General features: G+C 42.9%; 1 protein-coding gene across 14 annotated transcripts in view; it reads left to right on the top strand.

The window, feature by feature from the left end:
* The first annotated feature begins 5,399 nt into the window (after positions 1-5,399).
* The window catches only part of LOC126183899 (putative uncharacterized protein DDB_G0271606), a 33,240-nt gene continuing 23,094 nt past the window's right edge, over positions 5,400-15,545 (top strand). For all 14 annotated transcript variants that reach the window (XM_049926227.1, XM_049926237.1, XM_049926235.1 and 11 more), the window contains exon 1: positions 5,400-5,516. In XM_049926227.1, coding sequence (XP_049782184.1) covers positions 5,514-5,516 — 3 coding nt within the window. In that variant the 5' untranslated portion in view covers positions 5,400-5,513. The remainder of the gene's footprint in view (positions 5,517-15,545) is intronic.

Below are 15,545 nucleotides of genomic sequence, written 5' to 3'. Positions count from 1 at the left end.
AATTGCTCCATCACGTAATTAGAATGTGAATGATTAGCTTCATCCGCGTCCCCTAACAACCTTACCGTACTCCTTATCAGCAATCAGAACTGAATGACATTACAACAACGACAATAACTGAAGCAACAACGGATCAAGTAATTTACCATTCTGTTCTCGAGACAATAATCAAAGAAACTTTTCCACCCCAAAATAACACATGCGCAAGAAGAAATCTTATACAAGTTAAGGATGCTGTTCACAAAGTTGATTTACGACACTCATCATCAATGTGATGCAGAAACCACAAAACTTTGCGTCATCGTGGAAGGTAACTCGCTAAATAAAAGATAAAGAAAACATAAGGATTAGCACACGCACCGACAACTTAAATCCACTGCAGAGCTAAGAAAAAAAAAATATTTCAGTCATCAATGTGGAAATTAGCCGCGCGTTTGCTATTGTGGGATCCCAACTGATATGCAAGTTAGGGGTCAGAATCATGATGTTATGCAAATCACACCCAAGTGGATTTACACTCCTGGAAATTGAAATAAGAACACCGTGAATTCATTGTCCCAGGAAGGGGAAACTTTATTGACACATTCCTGGGGTCAGATACATCACATGATCACACTGACAGAACTACAGGCACATAGACACAGGCAACAGAGCATGCACAATGTCGGCACTAGTACAGTGTATATCCACCTTTCGCAGCAATGCAGGCTGCTATTCTCCCATGGAGACGATCGTAGAGATGCTGGATGTAGTCCTGTGGAACGGCTTGCCATGCCATTTCCACCTGGCGCCTCAGTTGGACCAGCGTTCGTGCTGGACGTGCAGACCGCGTGAGACGACGCTTCATCCAGTCCCAAACATGCTCAATGGGGGACAGATCCGGAGATCTTGCTGGCCAGGGTAGTTGACTTACACCTTCTAGAGCACGTTGGGTGGCACGGGATACATGCGGACGTGCATTGTCCTGTTGGAACAGCAAGTTCCCTTGCCGGTCTAGAAATGGTAGAACGATGGGTTCGATGACGGTTTGGATGTACCGTGCACTATTCAGTGTCCCCTCGACGATCACCAGTGGTGTACAGCCAGTGTAGGAGATCGCTCCCCACACCATGATGCCGGGTGTTGGCCCTGTGTGCCTCGGTCATATGCAGTCCTGATTGTGGCGCTCACCTGCACGGCGCCAAACACGCATACGACCATCATTGGCACCAAGGCAGAAGCGACTCTCATCGCTGAAGACGACACGTCTCCATTCGTCCCTCCATTCACGCCTGTCGCGACACCACTGGAGGCGGGCTGCACGATGTTGGGGCGTGAGCGGAAGACGGCCTAACGGTGTGCGGGACCGTAGCCCAGCTTCATGGAGACAGTTGCGAATGGTCCTCGCCGATACCCCAGGAGCAACAGTGTCCCTAATTTGCTGGGAAGTGGCGGTGCGGTCCCCTACGGCACTGCGTACGATCCTACGGTCTTGGCGTGCATCCGTGCGTCGCTGCGGTCCGGTCCCAGGTCGACGGGCACGTGCACCTTCCGCCGACCACTGGCGACAACATCGATGTACTGTGGAGACCTCACACCCCACGTGTTGAGCAATTCGGCGGTACGTCCACCCGGCCTCCCGCATGCCCACTATACGCCCTCGCTCAAAGTCCGTCAACTGCACATACGGTTCACGTCCACGCTGTCGCGGCATGCTACCAGTGTTAGAGACTGCGATGGAGCTCCGTATGCCACGGCAAACTGGCTGACACTGACGGCGGCGGTGCACAAATGCTGCGCAGCTAGCGCCATTCGACGGCCAACACCGCGGTTCCTGGTGTGTCCGCTGTGCCGTGCGTGTGATCATTGCTTGTACAGCCCACTCGCAGTGTCCGGAGCAAGTATGGTGGGTCTGACACACCGGTGTCAATGTGTTCTTTTTTCCATTTCCAGGAGTGTATATTGAATCTGCTCAAGGTGTATAATGTAGTCTTATAATGGTCACCATATAAATGTGGGATGGATAGCCTCTCGTATAATTCATTCTTTAAATTAGGTGATCAAAGTTCCCCTCCAAAAATGATGATAGGAAAAGATTCTGGTGAATGTGACTGTTTAACGGATAATTGCCGTCCTAAAAATTTACAATTACATTTATTTTCCTTAAGTGGAACACAAAATTGTGCAATCATGTACATTAACGTAAACCAAACACTTGATAGAGTTTTCGGCAAGAACCTAGTAAAACGACACTGCATGGAATCTAGTGTGCTTCTCTACTACGAGAAGGGAGAGCAAAGAGATGAGACGAAATGTATAACATCGATAAACAAATGGGTAATCGGATGTAGTACCACGACATCACCTAAGAAGGCAATGTGGTTCTACAGATGCCACTGCTGAGAAACCTCAATTCGAATTTTGGGCAGCTGGAAAATCAACTGAAATCCTACAGGCTGGAGCTACGTATATTACCGACAATAAGGCGCAAGGCGGCGTGTTGATGACGGCTGGTTCTCGTCGTCGGCTCCACTGTATGGAGATGGACTCCACCATGGAGAGCGCGAAAAAACTAAGTATTGTCCGATTGGCTGGGCAAGTGAAACTGCGGATGAAATTACTCTTCAGTAAGGTCGGAAAAGTACGCGACCGATTCCTGCAGCTGCCAGGACCCGACTCTCAGATTCCCTCCCGGCCCTCGCCCAGAGAGTGACCCTTCCCCTATACCAGTACTCGGCCTATCTTCGCCAATAAACAAAGCTTTCGCCAATTACGGCCTTACAAAAAATTCGTCCTACTATCATACACTGTCAACCTAGGCGCCAATGCCGTTCCTTCCCGTCAATTCCCAATGATGACTGCAAATGTGTGCTGACGTAACAGTCGAGCAGCCTATCATAGCCTCTGCCAGGACTTAGCGCGGGAAGCTCTCTGATGATGGGTGCTATCGGAATATGATAATCGGGTTGCTATGTGCGGCGCCCTTCTGTCAGCTATCCTGTGGAGTTCGGCGACTATTTCTCCGAAACGTCCCAAACAATAGCACAACATCAGCATTGGGCTGACGTGTTCCTGCCCAAAACATGAAGCTTTCCGAGAAAACTGTCCCCAGCCACTGTAAAAATAGCGAGAGTCCGTCGCTCTAGCCCCTGACCCGACATCAAAAGAGAAAGCCGCCAGTCGTGGGTCGGGACCCTGTCCGCGATTCCTAGTGACCGGATGCTCCCCTTGCCTTCTGACCGTTCGCTGTTATTGTGAGCGGTTAGCCTAATCATAGCTCAAAATTTCCCGCTCGTCTCCTACGTGAAATGAACGCAGTTATGATATGCGTGCATCCTACTCCCGATCATGTACATGCCGGTACAGAGCATCTGATTGCCTGCTTTGCAAGACAAGTGTAATATGGTAACGACCTGACGTTAATTTGCATGTATGCAAATTCAGATTTTAGAAATACAAGGTAGGCTGGTCTGATGGTCCTTAATAAGTGTATGAAGAGGCCAGAGGGCCTGCCGCCTTGCAGATCTCTGTTTGAAATCCCAAATATCCTCGTAACAGCATCGAAATCTGGTCAACAGACGTCTGACCTGGTCAAGAGATATTTGAAAGATGTTTTCTTTGCCAGTGAAAAAGAAAGATCTGTATTATTGTTAGATTCTTGCGTTAGTCAGTGTGAAAGAACGGTTTTGAGCATCGTACCTAAGGACAAGGGCCGGCCGCTGTGGCCGAGCGGTTCTAGGCGCTTCAGTCTGGAACCGCGCGACCGCTACGGTCGCAGGTTCGAATCCTGCCTCGGGCATGGATGTGTGTGATGTCCTTAGGTTAGTTAGGTTTAAGTAGTTCTAAGTTCTAGGGGACTGATGACCTCAGATGTTAGGTCCCATAGTGCTCAGAGCCCTTTGAACCATTTTGAACCTAAGGACAAGGAACTTGCTCATCCGGTGGCTCGACGGCACAGGTACTGCAATGGGACGTATACAGCTTTCGATGCTGGAAGAACTTTGTGCGGAGACTTTCAGATGTAGCTCGGTCGAATGATTATGATGTCAATCTCCACTTGAGAAACAATATAATCAAACTGCAGTCATTAGTACATAATCAATTCTCCTTGCCAAGGATTACTAATGTACTGAAATATGTCATACAAAACAGTATGTTTAGAGGATCACCCGAGACAATTTTAAACCCTGCTGAATTTTGTTTTATATTGTCTTCTCCGTCGTGTATATTGCATGAAGAAATTCCATTCATTTTATGTGCAGTGTAAAAAACGTTATGCATTTTTTCACAGATTATCTTCATTGTAATTAGTTCCTTTCATAATAAAGAGTTAAGATTAGATTAGTAATGTGTGTATGTATTTATTTAGTATGTTGAAAATACTCTGACAGCGCATTATGTACAGCTTATTTTCCAAGAACAGTATTTCAGAAATCAGCTTTGTTACACGGGGATTTAAGCAGCTTGAAAGCTTCATTAATTTATGTTCTAATAAAAGTTTTCATTTTTCAAAATTAGTTGATGGGGGGGGGTATTTTGGTAATTTCAAGTTATTACAAAAGTTGATTATATAGTTTTCAAGAACATTAATAACGTATCAACTTTTATATAAAAATTTTATGCATCATCATTTCGAAGATATTCCCTCTAAAACTAAAATGCCAAATTACCTTTTGGGGTGTTTTTTACGCCTTAAAAGTGGTATTGGTCACAAAAAATACATACTGCACTATTTTGCCCCCTCTACACATCCGTCAAGTTTCATCAAGATCGTTTATTAACATTTGGGAATGTTCCCTTGTTGGTATCTCTAAGGCAGAATTTTGATGTTTGTCTACACTAGGGGAGCAATGACATCTGAGTAGCGCAGATAGGACAATGATGTATTGGCAAGGATACGTAGCAAGTAATATAACATAATTTACCTATAGCATTAGACTGAGATACGGCAAATTAATCCTAGAAAAGTTAAATAAATGTGTTTGGTAGCTCTATTTCTCCAAGTAATTAAATTACAGCCACTGAGTTCAACCAGCAGTGTCGTGGATAACTTAATATTTGATTATCTCTCTCATTTAGGGAATTATCGGAACAGATGACTTCAGAGTTCGCTTTACTACAATGGTAAACCCCCCGAAACATCGACTAAACGAGTGTCTCATCCAGTTGCTCCACGGCACATGTGCACCGATGTCGGAACTGAAAGAGGCAAGACATTAGTAAGAGTCGTACTGCGACGGTAAATAACAGCCTCCGCCGCAGTAAATACATGACGGAGTGGGAATTCTGGCCTGTGACACGGATGACCCGTGTTTAGACTTCGGACGCAAGGAATCGAGATCAATGACGCTCGGGACCAGGCGCAGGTTCCCACTCCCGTCTGGGAGATTTCGTCACATCTCTTCTCAGTATAGACGAAGGTCAGTCCGGAGTTATCAGAGGGAAGTACCAAAGCGTCGGATAAAAGAAGACGTCGAGCCACCAGCGGACAAGTCTGCAAGTGAATAGCAGCAGCCGCTCATCTCCAGACTCAAATGGTGAGTTACCGTCACCTCTGTTTTGTTGAGAAGTAGTATTGGTGCTCCGACAGTAGGCGATCGATAGAGGGATAGCTCCGAGAGAGCCTCTCGTGTGGTTTGTGGATGCGTACTGAGATTCTGCTGGAGGCACTGAATCGATAATTGCCTTCGGACTTGTCAGCATCTTATGGGTTGATTTTCTGTATGAAATAGCTGCTAGATTCCTGTTCCCAGGCCAGTACAATTTCTAAATCTGTATCTACTTCTATACTCTTAAAATCACTGTGAAACGCGTGATAGAGCGTGCTTCCCATTGAACCACTTTTTACGGCTTCTTTTCGTTTCATTCAAGTACGGAGAGCGAGAAGAATGATTTCTTAAACACCTCTGCGCTCGTTGTAATGGTGTAATCTTGTCTTCGTGATCCCTATGGGAGCGGAACGTAGTGGGTTATAGTATGTTTTTAGATTCCTCACTTAAAACTGGTTCTTGAAACTGTGTAAGAAAACTTTCACGGTGTAGTTTGCATCTATTTCAAGCACCTGCTAGTTCAAGTTTCTCAACATCTCCCACGGGTCGAAGAAACCTGCGCGCATTGGTACTGGCCTTTTGATCCTTGTTAGTCCTACGTGATACGGATCCCACACACTTGAGAGATATTCTAGGTCTGGTCCCACGAGTGTTTTGTTGGCAATGTACTTTTTAGACTGATTGCATTATCCTGTTTTGCTGCTAAAGAACCAAAGTCTGCTAGCTGTCTTACACATAGCTGTGCCTATGTGATCGTCCCATTTCATATCATATCCAAGTATTTGTACGAGTTGACTGATTCCAGTTGCTACTCGCTGGCATTATAGTCGTAGGATACTGCACTCTGTCGTTTTGTGACGTGCACGGTTTCCGAACATTGAAGGAAAATTGCCAGTCTTTGCACCACTTTGACGCCTTATCAAGATTTAACTCGCCGTGAGCTTCTGCGTGAAGAATATGGCGGTAAACATCTTCATATCCATTTGCATTCTGCAAGCAACGGTGTGATGTTTTACTGCAGAGTATAAACTGATCCGCTGTTGGAAAAATTATATCTGTATGACGGGACGGGGAAATGAACCCCCCTCCTCCAATGTTTTGTAGTGGGTGTAGTCACCAGAGGCTGTCTTTGTTCGTTAAACGTTTTTATCAAAATTATAACACACAGTAAAATGAAAACGAGACATATGAAAAAAGGAAGTAAATTGTTTGTTATTTGAAAAGTAATCGCCATAAATGCTTTTACATTTATCCCACTGTAAGACAGACGGTTAATGCTTTGCGGTTGCCTACGGAACCACGATTGCATCCATGTGTGCAACTTTGGCAACATGTGGGTGGGTATTTTGCCGGCGAGTTGTTTGAACTACACTGTAGAAGTTTCGCTGGGAAGCCCTTACACATCCTTCATACAGTCCCGACATCTCCCCACGCGATTTTCATAATTTTGGAGCTCTGAAGAAAGACATCGTGGCAGTTGATTCGCTTCGGTCGAAGAGATGCACATAGGTACAATCGTGGTTCCGTAAGCTACCGCAAACGTTTTTCTATGTAGGCATTAACCGTCTTGTCTCACAGTTGGATAAATGTAGTAGCATATATGGCGATTACTTTTCAAATAACAAACAGTTTACTTTCTTTTTTCCATCTGTCTCGTTTTCATTTGACTGCCCGTTATATTTTTATTTAAACACTTTATTATCACGTTCAAAATTAATGTATCAGTCTACATGCGATGAAAGTGTGATTTATCCCTCTTAGAGATACATTTGCATTTACATCGCTGTTGCACTACGTTCTGAGTACTGGCAGAACTTGGGGCACGTTAGATTCAGTGTTGAAACACGGGCTATTAGAAGCATTCGACTCATTCCCATCCATGCAGCTTCTAAAACTTTACACAAAATTAATTATTGGGTTCCGTGGGATGCATTAAAGATATTTTCAAAAACTTTAGAGGCTTCTTCCTCACTCCAAAACAAGGCTAGTTGTAAGTATTTCGACTGCTACGGTTTCAGGTTCGACTCCTGCCTCGGGCATGGATGTGTGAGATGTCCTTAGGTTAGTTAGGTTTAAGTAGTTCTAAGTTCTAGGGGACTGATGACCACAGATGTTAAGTCCCATAGTGCTCAGAGCCATTTTTGTAAGTATTTCGCTGAACAATGGCTGGATTTTCGTTTCGTTAGCAGACAGATATGATTTTTATTAACGGCCACGATAATTTTAATGGACGCAGAGCAGCATGGCTGTGTCAAAACGCGTTTCCACACAATTGGCAGCTGAGTCAACCAAACTTTACTGCCGTTTATCGTGTCTTTTCTTTCATTAACAACTGAAAAACGAAGGATTTTGGACATAGGTTTGGATTTCCCGCCTTAATTCCTCTTTCTGGTATGAGCAATCCGCTTCTGAAGTTTGTAGAATTATTTGTGATATCCCCTGCGCGAAACATCCGCATTTCCACGAAGGGCCGTCGGACAGAGGCCCGCAGCTACCGTAGGCCTATATCTCAGCAATTATGGAACACGTTTTATACATGCGTATTACGACACTTTCGCACAGTGAAAATTCCCCTGTACGACTTAACACAGACTTCGCAAACAGCTATCTTGCGGAACTCAGCACGCTCTGTTTGGATGCCGGTGTAAATCGTCGGCTGTGAAAGTAAGTTCTGGAGCACCGCAAAAGAGTATTATAGGACTGTTGCTGTTCCACATATAAATTGCTTGATGTATAACGTCGAAAGCGCCGCGAGGCCGTTCACGCATGGTGCAACATTATAAGCGAAAATCGTAGCCCAGAGTTGCAATGCTGGGAGACAGAAATCTCCCTCTCCCCCCCCCCCCCCTCCCACTCGTTATTAAAGTTTTCAGTGGCTCAGAAAGACTATCAACATGCAGCCACAAAATTTTTTTTATCATTTATTTAATAATATAAAATTCCTAACGGGCAGAGAAGCTAATTTTAAATTTAATATTGTTTCTTCTTCTATAAACGATTTTTTAATAAAAAAAACGATTTGCACGTGTAATACAGAAGACAAAGAAGTTTTTTTGGTTACATTTACGTATGTCTTTCTAATAAAGGGTACTGTCAACGAGCTACAAGTTCATTTCTATTCAGCTGAAGCCACTGATCTATTTCGTAATATTAAATGACCAGCATATACTGGTATGGAGAAGGGTAGGAAGTAAGATTAGGGATGATCTTTGGAACGTGGAATTAACCAACTAACTAAACCTAGTTGCCGTAACCATCACTCAGCCTTTTATTGATCGAAATTTCGAAATTGGTATTTTAATGGCAATCAAAGTTATAAGCAGAGCTAAAACACAGATTTTTTAGACTGTGAATCTGCGTATTTGTACACACATAAAGAGAGCAAAATGATGCAGGTAGTTATAACGTCATACGCGAGTTAAATAGTGATACAATTTTGGAGACGGTTTAATCGTCGAGAAAAAGTCAGCTAGGAGCGAAGCTCACAGGACAAACCATTGGTCACCCCCAGTGCAGCGAGCCTCAGTCAGGACACTCCAGTACAGTGGATGTGCTACTCGCCTCTATGGAATAGGTGCAGCAACTGGAGCGATCGTAGTTGTACGGGAGATGTATTCGCAATTGCGGTTATGAACCACCATCGGCTGTATATTGGAATGACGACAATGAAAATTTTTCCAACCCGAATTTCCCGCTTTAAGCGAGCGGTCGCCTTAACTGCTTCGGATATCCGTGCACGAATCACGGCCAGACCTAAACTTCCATGTCGTCGTCCATGTATCACAATCTGCACTGGTACGTTACGTATATTCCCCTCTAGGAATGACAAATTTATTGAGAATCGAGGGCCTGGTACTGGCGAATAAATACGAGTAGCAGTGTCTGTGTTATTAAGAAGTACGATGCAACTTTCCTTCAGACATGCATGCTATTTCGTATTCCTATCGTGGCTGGATGTACGCACGACCATGTCATAAATGAAACTGGCCGATTTGTTGGCATATCAACGCGGACTGTCCAAGGTGTCTACAAGAAATGATCGTCGGTTAATTAAGAGGCCACAGTATTTGTTTATGTGCTATGAACTGTGTCACTGAATTTTTTTAAATTCCTTGTGAGTTGTAGAATCTATAGATTGATGTCTTCAAAGGATAGGCAGTACTGTAAGTTCGGACTGGCTATATTAGTGGTCCCAAAGGCTTAAAAACAGTGATGGATCCAGGGTTCGGTTCTGGAGGGTATCACAGGTCACTGTGTTTTTACCCCTGACTTCGCCCCCTCTTAACTTGACAACAACAATGAGTCATTATCAAACCTTCGAAGAAAACACTCGAATAACGAATTCACGGTATCCAGATAGTGATGACTCCAGTATGCAAGTATCTGATTGTCTATACATGACGTGCATGTGGGGCCTGAAGATGGCATTATTGAGGTCCCGAAACTGGTTGTCTCAATAAAATAACTTGTCAAAACGCACGGCTGTTTGGCGATTTTACTTGGTAAATATTTGACCAGCCGCTGTCCCGTATCCACAATGGATCAACAGAGAAGTTTTAGAAAGGTTAAATATTGCTTTTGATGAGTGTTCTACGAGTAAAACAAGTGTTTACGAGAGGTATAAGCGTTTCGAAGATGGCCGTGAAGACGTCGAACATGACGAGAGCCCTGGACTCCCCAGGACATCATTAAACTATGAAATCGTGGAAAAGTGAAAGAAATTATTACGAACAATTGGCGAATGACAGCCAGAGAAGTTGCAGATGATGCTGGTAGACCCCGTTCAGCCCTGATTTTTTTTTAATTTGACTTACAGAGTACAGTTAGGCCAGGATAATTACAAAAAAATCTTTTTCAGTTACGGTTATGAGAAATGGACTCATACGCTGTTGCGGGTTACGGTTTATTAATAAAACACATGCTGTATGCTTGTCAAGTACGTAGGACTGTGATTGTAAGATCAGATCCATATTTATCACGTCCTCATACAATTATATATTTCATTATCATTTAAGCATAGAATAGAATATAAATTAAAATAATTAATGAAAGTCATAGGTTAGCAATCGCTGAGAAATCATCAGTAATAGTGAAGCAGACAAAGATATCATTATTTATGTGTGTGAAACTATATTAAACATTTTTATTCATTCAGACATAAACTAGAATATAAATTTAAAGAGTTACTTAAAACATTGGAAAACAACCACTGAAAATCACTAACAATAATCCAACAGACCATGAGCCTGTTACCTCTGTGTGTGAAACTGCTTGAAATAACTGTTGTGCTTCAAAAGACATAAGTATACATGCCGTTTTTCGCTACGAATTTCCGTTCGGCTATTACATCGAGTTAATCTACACGTACGTGGAGAAGTCTGATCGTCAACGAATGGGAGATGATCATAACCGTCGAACCGCTTGTCGTCGCAAGAAGTATGGGCAGGAGGATTGCAGTTTACATCCCTCAGGCTCAGTTCCATCCTCTGGTTAGTCTACTTCAGGTCATTTATTCGTGGGAGTTGCCATTTCCAGTCGAAATTTCATCAGGTCCTTAAACCTTTCTGTTCAGCATTATTTCGTTTCGTGGCTATTCTGTATTCCATCCAGCTGCTCACTGCAGCTAAGTCGAGAAAATGGAGAGTGACCTTCAAAATCCATTTCCTTGTCCTAAATCAAGTAAGGTAACACTCCATTTGTTGATCACAGATGATCACCCCGCCCGCTGACAGGTTATATCTGCGTAAGCAGAAGGACTTGCTAGCTAAATATAGATTTTCTTCCTTTTCGGTCCAGCATTCCGTCTTTGTGTTCTGTGTGAATTTCAGAACATAGCCATACCATTAGAACCCGATTTCTGTCTTTCCATTGTACGGAAACTATCTCGTCATTACTTGAAACGGGCAGGAGTGATTCTCGGACCATGTTCATTATTAAATTTAAACCAAAGAAATGCTTAAGTTCAACATGATTCGTAAGTAACGATTTACCATTTTTTTCAATTGAGTACATGTTTGTCAGCTCTGATGCGAAAGTAACGAAATCTTCAGAGAAATAATGAGAAACAGTAATACATAGTGTTTTTCTATATCACTGGAACCTGAAAGAAATGTATGATATTCCCAATATGTGACTGACACAAAAATATTTTAAAAATCGTAGAATAAATTAACATGTACTTCACCTCAGTATTGGAAGCATCTGTGGAGAGCAAACTCTTCTCGTCAAAATTCTTCTGTCTCCATAAACAGCGCCACTGTGTCGTCGATTTAGAAGGCTGAGAATTCACTTCATGGAAACTCTTCTGGTATTACACATTGTTGTAAACACCCACAATGGGATAGTTTCAGCGACGAAAATTTTGGCACAGCAAGAAACTTTTCATATTCATTACTGCTTTCGACACAATTTCCTTTATGGCTGCTTTCTTCTTTTATATCACTCACCAGCAGTAGTAATGGATTATCAACATGAGCATTGTCGTTTTCAGACAAATCACGGACGTCTGACGTTCGTTCAAGATATTAAGTATTTCACTTTGGAATAAAACACTTTTACCAGTTGGCACCTGAGAATCAAAAGCAACAATACCGTACTTGCAGTACATACTTTTTAAAGTGAACATGTATTTTCACTAACATTTCTTAGCTCAGAATTAATGCACACATGATTGTGCAGGTGAATGATAAAATTTAAACAAAATAATAACCCGCATGCTAGTGACAGTTGTTATTTCTCACACAATAAACTTCCGCCGGAGGTTCGAGTCCTCCCTCGGGCGTGGGTGTGTGTGTGTTGTTCTTAGCAGAGGTTCGTTTAAGTAGTGTGTAAGTCTAGGGACCGATGACCTAAGCAGTTTGGTCCCTTAGGTATTCACACACATTTGAACATTTTTTTGAAGACAATAAACAGCATACCTTGAAAATAAATAAAGAAAAAGGGAGTTCTGTTGTAATTATTACACCTCTTTCGATAAGAAAATAAAATCGTTGTTCATTTAAACAACATAATATAAAATAACGCAATATCTTACTTTCTTGTTGCGAAAACACGCAGACGATCTAATTTTTTTTATTGAAGTATGCCTCCAACAATCGGAATCCTAATTGCAGTCGTACCAAGAAGGATAGACCCGCACAATTGACGCGAGCCTATATGAGCCAAAGAAATGAAAAGAAGCCGAGAAAATAACTTTACAAATTGAACTGCTTGTTTTGGTGATATAACTTGTGACAGCAAAATTTGTTCCAAAATTGTTAAATTGAAAACCAAAAAAAGGGGCGAACGTAAGTTGCTCAGGAGTCGCTATGTGATAACAATGTTGCAGAACTAGTGAAAGATTTCATAACAGTTGATAAAAGGCAGATGCACGGATGTAACGTCGATACCAAGATTCAGTGGTCCCAGTGGAAAGGCACTCTAGGTCACCAAGGACGGAGAAAGCTCGACGAGTGCGATCAAACCTAAAGGTTATGAAGACAGTGTTCTTCGATATTAACAGGGTAGTGCATCACGATTTCTTGCCACAAGCGCGAACGATCGATAAGGAGTACCCTCTCAAGTTCAACGCTCTTACATCCAGATTTGTGACGAACAAACCGAGCTTTTTGCATCACGATAATGCATGTGATCACACTCCGTTGTCTGTTCGTGAGTTTCTGCCAGAAGCTATACCGTAATGATGCCCCAGCATCTATACTCGCCAGGCATGGCCCCCATTTGACATTTTTCTGTTTGTAACAATAAAGAAAATCTTTAAGGGTCGTCGTATTACGAGTACATGTGAGATTAAAAACGCGTCACGGAAAGAGCTGAACGCTATCCCAGAGATCGAGTTCCAGAAGCCTTTCGGCGATTGAAAGAAACGTTGGCGGAAGTGAATAATATCTAATGGGGAATATTTTGAAGTTGTTAACACTAATGTAGAGGAATAAATAAAAATTTTCGGAAAAAATATTTTTAAACACATTTCGGATATAAAAATATAAACACTTCTAGTAAAAAAAATTTTGTGGTTGTCGTGACCCCCACCACCCTCCCCCCTCCCACCTTGAGGGAATGCTGCATCACAGACAGGGACCGTCACTCCTTGTCATTTCTAACCCTGCAGGAACTACTGTTGTTAGTGATGTCAGTTTCCAAGCTAGGATCGCGAAGGCAACCGCATGCAGTCGACATTTTGAGTCGGGTACTTCGCAGATGCCGGTTAGTAGCTGACTGGGGTAGTTTTCGAAATGCTGCAAGGACCCGAGTGCACTGACGCTATGTGCAGGGTTTGTAACTGCGTCAGGTCTGTGTGTTTTAGCCGTTCTCCTTGTTCGCTGTTTGTCTTAGTCCCTTCGCTGCATGTGTTCCTGTTTTTATGCGTTTGGGCGCTGATGACCACGCTGTTTAGCGCCCGTAAACTCCAAACACACACACACACACGCTATGTGCAGGTGTGTAGTTGATCAAGCCGGAGGTAGTTCTCTCATGTTTTCGGGATATGACTTGGGCCTATTCATTCAGGTCACATTCAACACAGACTTGGATTCATTTCAACTTTCTCGGTGATCAAGCGTTCTCCTTTTTTTCTACATCTTCTGTTCGCAGGGCCGCACGTCTATTGCCCCGTTAAAGCAGCGGATTTCAGTCCGATAGAAAATGCATGGGACTATTTGGAACAGCAGATGAAACATCTCAAGAATTTGGCACCTCTAAGGAATGCAATCCTCAATCAGTAGCTTTAGCTGGATATAACATGCCTGAAGGACTTATGGCCTCTCTTCGTCACCAAACTGAGGCCATTGTCGAGGTTTCCTGGAGATGACTAATATGTGCGTTTTTGCGCCAGCAAGTAAACTCTAATACTGCTTCTTAGGCACATTTTCTAGTGTATCTAGGAAATTTGGGGAGTGAGTGAATGGCTGAGTACTCACTAGAAGGAAGCAACCTACGTGGAAGTTAAGGAACCACTTTGCTTTGGCCTGTGTTGTTTAAAGAGGCACGCAAAAACAGCATTTTAGATATCAGCAGGCACTTTCAAGGCACTCGGTTTATAGATGGAAAAAAATTTCGAATTTATTTGTTTACTTTTCTGTGTAGTTACAACTGATTCCTCTCTCCTAAGTCTACAACAGGTTACAGTATATGGCTAATGATTCATTAATTAAAGTTATATGTAGTTGCATTTTTCTTTTCAGCTTCACTGCTTGAAATACATTACGTTTTATTTTGATCTGCAGCCGTAAATTTTATTACTCCTGTCTGTGAAATTGCCCTTTCTTCCTCGTGGGAGAAGGAAACAGTAATACAGTTTTATGGCAAATTTTGCGAGAACTGAAACCCACGCAGTAGCCATTGAACCTGAGGAGTATCCTGAAAATAAATAACTAGTAATAAATCCATCACAAATTACCTTTCCACGGCCGAAGCACTGACGGAAAATTACTTGCAAGACCTTCGGTGCATCGGATGTGGAAATCATGGGTTTCTAGCTCATTTAAAATTCGTACAACTGTCAGTAAATGAAAATTGCAGCAAAGCGCCATTTTCTTCGTTAAGGACCGACGTTCCGACGAGTGGTGGGCCATTGTATGCAGAATACTATCTCAGTAGCGCAAAGCTGGTGTCAGATGCCACATTCTTTTCATTATGCACGTGGAATAAGCAAGAGCAACCTGACCCAGAATACCCAGACAGGAAGAAGATACATCGAACAAGCTTTCCTAGCAGACACAACTCCTAGGAGAAATTGTCGGATGTGAGAGTAACTTTCGGGCGCACCGCAAGGGAGTACTACAGGGCTAAAACTGTTCTCGCTTTGAATTATCTGGTTCATAATGTCGGAAGCTCTGTGCGAGTGTTCGAGGATGATGTCACTAGACCACGAGCTGCAGACGATGGCCAGATGGAAATTTGAGACCCAATCTTGCCTTGTACGCCATCTCACTCGGTAAGCTACACTATATTGGGAAGTCAAGTGCGTATAACTATTGCTATGGCCATTAACAAAGGAAGCACCCCACTTCTAACGGC

This window comes from Schistocerca cancellata, chromosome 4, assembly GCF_023864275.1.
Source record: "Schistocerca cancellata isolate TAMUIC-IGC-003103 chromosome 4, iqSchCanc2.1, whole genome shotgun sequence".
Taxonomy (NCBI): domain Eukaryota; kingdom Metazoa; phylum Arthropoda; class Insecta; order Orthoptera; family Acrididae; genus Schistocerca; species Schistocerca cancellata.
Note: the sequence above shows the minus strand (reverse complement) of the source record. Positions and strands in the feature narration are given on the sequence as shown.